Source organism: Solanum tuberosum, unplaced genomic scaffold (assembly GCF_000226075.1).
Source record: "Solanum tuberosum cultivar DM 1-3 516 R44 unplaced genomic scaffold, SolTub_3.0 scf00104, whole genome shotgun sequence".
Lineage (NCBI taxonomy): Eukaryota > Viridiplantae > Streptophyta > Magnoliopsida > Solanales > Solanaceae > Solanum > Solanum tuberosum.
This window is the reverse complement of record NW_006239030.1, coordinates 1,211,739-1,219,609: the sequence shown is the minus strand read 5'-3', so window position 1 is coordinate 1,219,609 and position 7,871 is coordinate 1,211,739. Positions and strand designations below refer to the sequence as shown.

The 7,871-nt window shown below is 38.7% G+C and overlaps 2 protein-coding genes across 4 annotated transcripts in view; one reads left to right on the top strand and one right to left on the bottom strand.

Annotated features, from left to right (window-relative positions):
- The window catches only part of LOC102580079 (probable ATP-dependent DNA helicase CHR12), a 15,501-nt gene extending 13,396 nt beyond the window's left edge, over positions 1 to 2,105 (top strand). The window contains exons 11-12 of the mRNA XM_006349152.2: positions 176 to 778; positions 1,147 to 2,105. Of these exons, the coding sequence (XP_006349214.1) occupies positions 176 to 778; positions 1,147 to 1,793 (1,250 nt within the window). The 3' untranslated portion in view covers positions 1,794 to 2,105. The remainder of the gene's footprint in view (positions 1 to 175; positions 779 to 1,146) is intronic.
- Positions 2,106 to 2,693: 588 nt separating this feature from the next.
- RANGAP2 (Ran GTPase-activating protein 2) lies at positions 2,694 to 5,695 on the bottom strand. 3 transcript variants are annotated; one of them, XM_006349150.2, is made up of 2 exons: positions 5,493 to 5,695; positions 2,694 to 4,624 (listed from the first exon to the last, which is right to left on the bottom strand). In XM_006349150.2, the coding sequence occupies exon 2, from the start codon at positions 4,611 to 4,613 to the stop codon at positions 2,952 to 2,954; it is 1,662 nt and encodes a 553-aa protein (XP_006349212.1). In that variant the 5' UTR covers positions 4,614 to 4,624; positions 5,493 to 5,695; the 3' UTR covers positions 2,694 to 2,951.
- Between the last annotated feature and the right edge of the window lie 2,176 nt (positions 5,696 to 7,871).

The following is a 7,871-nucleotide window of genomic DNA, read 5'->3' as shown; positions in this document are numbered from 1 at the left end:
TTTTTCCTCTTTTTTTCTCCCCCCCCCCCCCTCCTCCTCCTCTTGGGCCTCTAGGGATCCATTGCTCTAAAATCTACATCCTCAATGATTCCTTATATAACTCTTGTGCTCTTTTTCCATCCCCCTCCCCCAAGTCTTTTGGCAATCATTATTTGCTGACTATGTGACTTCGCAGGAACTGGGAGGTCTAAGAGTCTGCAGAATCTCTCCATGCAACTAAGGAAATGTTGTAATCACCCTTACCTGTTTGTGGCCGAGTATAATATTTATCGAAAGGAGGAGATAGTGAGAGCATCTGGAAAATTTGAGCTTCTTGATCGTTTACTACCCAAACTTCGCAGAGCTGGGCACAGGGTCCTTCTCTTCTCACAAATGACCCGCCTCATGGACATTCTTGAAGTCTATCTGCAGGTTCATGACTTCAAGTATCTTAGACTTGATGGCTCAACCAAAACAGAGGAGCGGGGGACTTTGCTAAAGCAATTTAATGCTCCTGACTCTCCTTACTTTATGTTTCTTTTGAGTACTCGTGCCGGAGGACTCGGTCTGAATCTGCAAACAGCAGATACTGTGATAATTTTTGATAGTGACTGGAACCCTCAAATGGACCAGCAGGCAGAAGATAGGGCACATCGAATTGGGCAAAAAAAAGAAGTTAGGGTTTTTGTGTTGGTCAGTGTTGGATCAATTGAAGAGGTCATATTGGAGCGTGCAAAACAGAAGATGGGTATTGATGCTAAGGTCATCCAGGCTGGCTTGTTCAATACAACATCTACAGGTTTGTCATGTACACATGTAGTTTTAGAGAACTCTCCACACCTCCAGGCCCAAGCCTTCTTTAATTTTCTTAAGGGAAAAGAAACAAATTACGTAATAGTTATGTACAAGTTCTTTATTTGCTTTAAAGGTTGACAACAAAAATCAGGTTGGATTATAAGAAAAAATTGCATTTACCATGTTTTACTGTGTACTTTCTACTTGTTAGTACTAATACCTTTTGTTGACATGCATCAAGCGCTTTACCAAGTTCCACCTGTGTACTTTCAACATGTTAGTATTGTGAATGCTGACTGATGTTTCTATCCATGGTCTTGATTTTCGATCCTCTTCATAATGAAATCTAACTTACATTATTTGTTCATGCAGCTCAAGAAAGGAGGGATATGTTGGAAGAGATCATGCGTAAAGGTACAAGCACCCTTGGAACAGATGTGCCAAGCGAAAGAGAGATTAATCGTCTTGCAGCCCGCTCCGATGAGGAATTTTGGCTGTTTGAGAAAATGGATGAGGAGAGAAGACAAAAAGAGCGTTACAGATCTCGTCTCATGGAAGATCATGAGGTCCCAGATTGGGCTTATGCTACACCTGACTCTAAGGAAAAGGGAAAAGGATTTTTATACGAAAGTGCTAATCTCACTGGAAAGCGACGAAGAAAAGAAGTGGTTTATGCCGATTCTTTAAGTGATGTACAGTGGATGAAGGCTGTGGAGAATGGAGATGATTTCTTTACGCAATCAAGTAAAGGTAGGAACAGGGACCATCAGTCAGTCTCAAATGGTGAGTTGCCTAGTGGCAATGCTGATTCTGAGAGGACTGGACAGGACTTGAAGCCCGACACTGTGTCTGTGGCGAGCGAGGCAACAAGTGAAGATACCTATGGAAGAACTCCCAAAAGGTTCAAATCCGAGAGTGCAAGTTCCATGAGAAACGATTATCACGATTTGACTGGCCATAGTGCGGACGGGTTATCGTGGAAGGCCCACAGGAGGAGGAGGTCAAGCTTAGTATCCTGAGGTTGCCCTTGTAGAACCTAGGAATTATTTTGGCCAGTGAAGCCATTAGTGGACATAGGGGACACTTTGAAAGGAAACGGCTTTGGCTATGAGCATTTAAGATCTAACTATGGTTCTAGTCGTCTGTTTGGCTCAGTGTCTTACATGTATATTAGCATCTCATAGTTTTTAGGTTTTGCATTTGCTACTAGTTAACTGTGCAGTAGTGGGAAAATTGGAGATATCAACTGGTGTACCATTAGCTTTTTGCTACAATTCTTAATTATTCTAATTTGGAGTCGATGATAAATTAAGTTTCAGTAGCTTTGTCTGGCATGTCCAGTTAATTGTCAAGTTGATGTTACGAGCTAGTTTACTATTTTGACGGTTGTACATGTTGTCCAGTGTTTAACAGACCCAGAATGTGGCATTGTATTGCCTACCAATTGTGCTTTTAAAATCAAACTCCCCTTCACCTTTGTACAATAAGCAACTCCCTCTTTTATCCTAATTAAATCTTTAAAATGCCTACTATATTCTTTCATTATCAACTTTATTTTTTACTTTTTTAAAAATTATGATATTTTCATTTCATTTATCAATAATAAGCAATTCATATGCCTTGCTATATGAATTGAAAACACACATGCATTAGAGTGCACAAGAATGTAAAGTTGTTTCAGTATGTTACGCGGTTGTAATAGTGGTGAGTTTTTTCCGTGTAGAATAGTATAGGCTATGTTATGAATGCACTGAGATGAGTAGCCAGGTTTGCACTGATCTGGTTTTGTAATGTTTGCACTGGTGATTAGTAAAATGATGTTAATTATCCAAAAAAAATAATACTGGCACACGTATTTCGTTCACCAATAAAATAAAACAAGTCAAATGCATCATGGAAATATAAAAAAAAAGAAAAGGAAAAAAAGAGGAGATTATCAAGTCTACATAACAAAAGAAGGTTCAACATAAATAGCAGTTCTCTCTCTCGTACCCTACATAATTCAGCCAGAGACCTAACTTGACCAATTAAGGCAACAGTTCAATTCCACCAAATTTAAATTACTGATGGAACTATATGTTAGAGCACTTGCTGGAGGAACATAATATGGCCAGCTTAGCATAAAGAAAATGGTAAAACTAAAACTGCAACATGCAGAAGTCGTCAAGTACTGGATTCTAATTGCTATCTGGTGTGTCAAGACTTGCCTCTTGCTTGACGTCCAGGTTTTTGAGTTTTGATTCTAGTTCATCCTCAACGTCTTTGCCCTCATCTCCAGATTCTTTCTCCTCATCCTCCTCATCATCCTCGTCTTCTCCTTCCGGGTCATTATCTTCCAGGGATGCAAGCATTTCAGGAGATTTCTTGAAGATCTCTTTCAACTCGTCAACGCCTTCTTCTGAGATGAAATTCCCATTAACATTTAGTAATTTAAACTCATCTTTGTGCAGCACAGTTTGAGCCAGCACCCTAGCCCCAGCCCTCCTTAGTGCATTGCTGCTCATATCAACTTCAATCAGATGGCTGTGTCCTTCCAGTGCCTTGGCAATCTGAATTGCACCTTCATCCTTGAGTTCATTCTCACCCAAGCTTAACTTGGCAAGAAGCTGCTTTGCAGCTATACAAGAAGCTATTGCTGAAGCAGCTTCAGCAGTTATATCATTACCTGCCATCTCCAAGACAGCAAGTGAAGGGGCTGAATCTTTAAGAGCGTTAGCTATTGCAATTGCTCCTTCATCCTCTAAATTAAGGTAGCTCAGGTAAATTTCCGTAAGATTTTCATGTTTGCTGAGTGCCTTACACAACACAAGACCAACTTCTGGACCAAACATATTGTCTCGCAAATCAAGCTTCTTCAAATGAGAGCACATCCCAAGTGCTTCACACAAGACACTCCCTCCTTCAGAGCCTACCCTGGTAGAAGAGCACCTGAAATCTTCCAATAAAGGAGAACGCTTCACAATTTCCGCAATCGCAACAGCCCCTTCATCACCTGTCATATTATTATGAAAATGAAGAACCTTAAGCTTCTCGGTGGAAGGAACTAGCTCGCTAACAGCATTTGCAGCTTCCTGTGAAATCCCATCATTCATCAAAAATAGTTCTTCCAAGTTGGTTTGAGACTGAAAGAGCTTTCCAAATGCCCTAACTCCCTTCTCACCCAGAGCATTATCAGAGAGATTCAGAAACTTCAAGTTAGAACCTTCCAGAGCTTCTGAGAATATATTCATGACATCAAGTGCTTCTGCCTCATTTCTTCCGGCAACAAAATCTGACAAGTCAACTTCCTTCAATTGATCCTTCAAGGCTGCCAAGATAGGGCCTGCAATACGTGCTGCATCTATACCGAAGCTTCTATTGCTGAAACAAATTTTGCTGTAAGAATTTCCAGGCTCTTTTAATGGCTTTAAAAGTTCTTGAGCCTCTTCCGCTTCGATAAAAGCCCTTTTACCTTTTGAGATATCAAAAAAGGTCTCCTGAACAGTAGGAACCACTTCAGAAATTGAAATTTCCTTGTCCTCTGATTTGGGTATCTTCTTTAGAATTTCCAGGATAAGCTTGCTGCATTCCCTGGCATAAAGTTGCACAGCAGAACTTCCATCACCATCAGGCTCCTTCTCATAATGTTGATTAGCAATGGTAAAAGCTGCATCTTCAATTTCTTCAGCATTTTTGGCAGCTTCTTCCTTGGATAGACTGCGGTACTTGCGGGTGAAAATGGTTGGACTAGAAAGATTATTCGTCATTCTTTCCACCAGCATTTTTCTTGTGTTCTCACTTGGAGGCCACAGTTTAATTGAAAATGGTCTGCGCTGAGAGTTAGCTGTTGTGGCATCCATTGGAAGAAAACCTAGAATCAAAGGAATATAGTGAATCATGTCTCAGTTTCTATAAAAGTGATTATCTTTCAAGAAATATAACCACTACAAGACTCATCTCTGGCAGTTAAGAACATAACAACCAAAAACAAAGTACCAGGCAAGAACAAGTTCGTGCACACCTACTCCACGTAAGAAAAACTAACATATATCGAAACCAAATTTGAAGAGCTCAAATTCTTCCTCATATAGAAATCAGATATAATTGTTTGACAACTCAATAGTTTCACCACAAAACACCAAGCAGGTGTCCAAAGAATGGCAAAGTTTCTACAATCATCCATCATCGAAAACGAGATTGAATTTTCTAATTCTTTTATAAACCACCTTGCAATGCACCACATTCATATCCAACAATGTAAAAAACACTCAAAACCAAAAATGGTATACTCAACAGATGTATTCCATTTCACCACACTATAACACATAAAAACTTTCTTGGATACAAAAAAAATACCCCACAATACATTACCGAAGAATAATATGAGCAGCGCAGAGCAGCATATATACAATTTACAGAGCCGCTAAAACATCAGAAACTTGTAATACAAAACAAAATCCCTCTTTTACCCCTACAAACAAACAAACCTCACGAGAAAAATAAAAACTTTATACCTAACAGTGAAGTTTGTAGTCCTCCTCCCAGTAATTGCAACCTACTCTACCAAACCCCAAAATAATAAACATAAAAAAAAACTACCTAAAACCACAAACGAAAGCACATTAAACAAGAAAAATTACTAAAATCCAGCACAGATCTGTGTAATCACATGACCAAAAAAGTAGACTCGTACAGAGCATAAGCGCAAAAACCCTAGAAATCAAGAGAAAAGAAAAAACCTTTTTGGGATTTTTCTGATTATCGTTGGAGTGAGTGTCTGTTGTAACTCACCGGAAAACAACAAGGGAGAATGTGTGAGTTCGACGCGCCGCCGGAGAGAGTGCAAGTGAAGAAAATCTCAACTGAAAAAAGTGAAGTAAACAATGTGTGTGTGTTTTGTGGGAACAGTGTTTTTATATTCGACTGTCTTGTTACTCGAGGGATAACCTAATGTAAAATATTTTGAATAATTGTGAATTCTTAGAGACTTTTTTCCATTAGTTTAAAATAAGCAAATTATTCGAAATCAAAAGAATTTTTGGATCTTTTTTATTTAATGAGATTAGTTTGAAAATAATATAAAAAGATAATCGTGAAAAATAATATTGAATTTGTTGTAAAATTAAGTTCAGATTAATATAACTATAAAAAGAAGAAGACAAGATATGTAGACGAAGAAGATAACTTTTTTTCTATTAAAAATTTCTTGGGAACTTACCTGCATGATTTGGCCGATTTTTCTTTCCTCCATGAGAAAACACTGCTCAGTGAGACAATGTAGTCAAGTCAATAGCAGCCAGAGCAAAAGATTGATATATAATGAGAGTTCGCCTTCTTGTGCCAACATCTCCATACTAAATAGATTTTTAAATTCTGCCGCAAGTGGTTGGCAGCCAGAGCAAAAGATTGATATATAATGAGAGTTCGGCTTCTTGTGCCAACATTTCCATACTAAATAGATTTGGAAATTCTGCCGCAAGTGGTTGAAGAGCGGTGTGGGAGCGGTTTGGGTGTATCCAAATCGCTCTTCTCGGGCAATGTATAGCGTAAGTTGAGCTCGCACCAAACAAAAAAGGAATAAGTTTCTAATTTTCGAAATCGTCTTAGCTAATTAAACCTATAGAATTCCACTTTTTTTTTTCATTTTTTCTTGCGATTTATAATGCATTAAGGGGACAAAGACCAGAAACTATTCGTTGAATGTGGCTCATAATCGGTATCGGTGCAATGAGGTATTTCCGTTGAAATTCCCGAACTTTGATGATTATCTCGTCATATCTAAACCAGTGAGACATCAAAGTTTGACCAGAGTATCTTACAATGATGAAATATCTCTATTGTAACATCTCACAATTTGAAATAACTAGGAAGAAGCTAATAATTGGAAATAGTCATTTTTGGAAAGAATGAAAATCTGGAAATTTGTTCAAGTTAGGAAAAAGTTGAGTTTTGGTCAACTTCAAACGGCCATAACTCCTAGCTCAGGATGAGTTAGGTGTACTTACAGACATGGTTGGAAAGCTCTTGTAATGATCTTTCCAACGCCGCCGAGTTTGCGCGATTCCGAGTTTGTATGAGTAAGTTATGCCCTTTGGAAGTTGGGTTGTTGGATTAAGGAAGTCCAAATCCGGATATGTGAAGGGTAAACTAGTCTTTTCCTTACCTAATTTGCCTATTTCGTTTTTAGGAATTAATTGGGGTAAAACAAGACTTTATTCAGTTTGAAAAATTAGAATTGACGCTAGGGCTTGGAGAGGAGAGAAATCAAGAAATCGCCAAGAACGTTCAAGCTTTGCAAGTGAAATTCGTCGGGGGTGATCCCTACAAGGTATGTGAGATCACACAGTGTTGGGTTAGTTCACCCACATGCCAATCTTGTTTCAATTCAGCGAATTTAAATTGTTTGAATGCAAAGAAAGTGAGTTCTTGAAGAACATTGTTGAAAATTCGTTGAGTTCTTGATGGTTGTGTTGTTGAAGTCTCTTGTTGATCTGATTCGTATTTTCAGGTGGATTTTTGAGTTAAATCTGTTGTATGTTGAGGGTACTATTGATCCTAAATGTTTTGGGAAAGAACCATGGAAGTTAGGAGGGTTTAGAGATGAAAACCGAAGGAGAAAAATCTGAGTTTTCTAGGCAAGGGTTTGGGGCGCCGCACCTGCCAGAGTGCCACAAAAGTTCCTCTAAACTTTGGCCTCTGGCGCGTCGCGCCAGCCAGAGTGCCACAAAAAGTTCTCTAAACTTTGAGGGCTGGCGCCCCACGCCTCTCAAAGCGCCAGGGACGCCAGTTCTCCCCATTCGTTTCCCCCATTTTAGTACTTGTTCCTTAGCAATGTACCTATGTTTTCTAGTTGATTCCAACACTCTAAGGTACATCTAAACATCATGAAATCATCCATAAACATGAGATCATGAACCTTGAATCCATAATCCAATTTGAGGAAAGTTAAGATCAAAGTCATAGAATCTAAGAGTCAAAGTCTAGAAGTTAAGAAGCAAGTCAAAGCAAAGTTTCTTAATGTTTTCAAGAGTCTTTATCAAATGTTTTACCTTCATTTTAACCCTCAAGTTTTAAGGTAAGCAAAGAGTAAACTTGAAGTTCTTTTCTTCAAAAGTATA

Coding starts and splice junctions, on each gene's coding strand:
- RANGAP2 (XM_006349150.2), bottom strand. CDS start 4,613: ATGGATGCCACAACAGCTAACTCTCAGCGCAGACCATTTTCAATTAAA.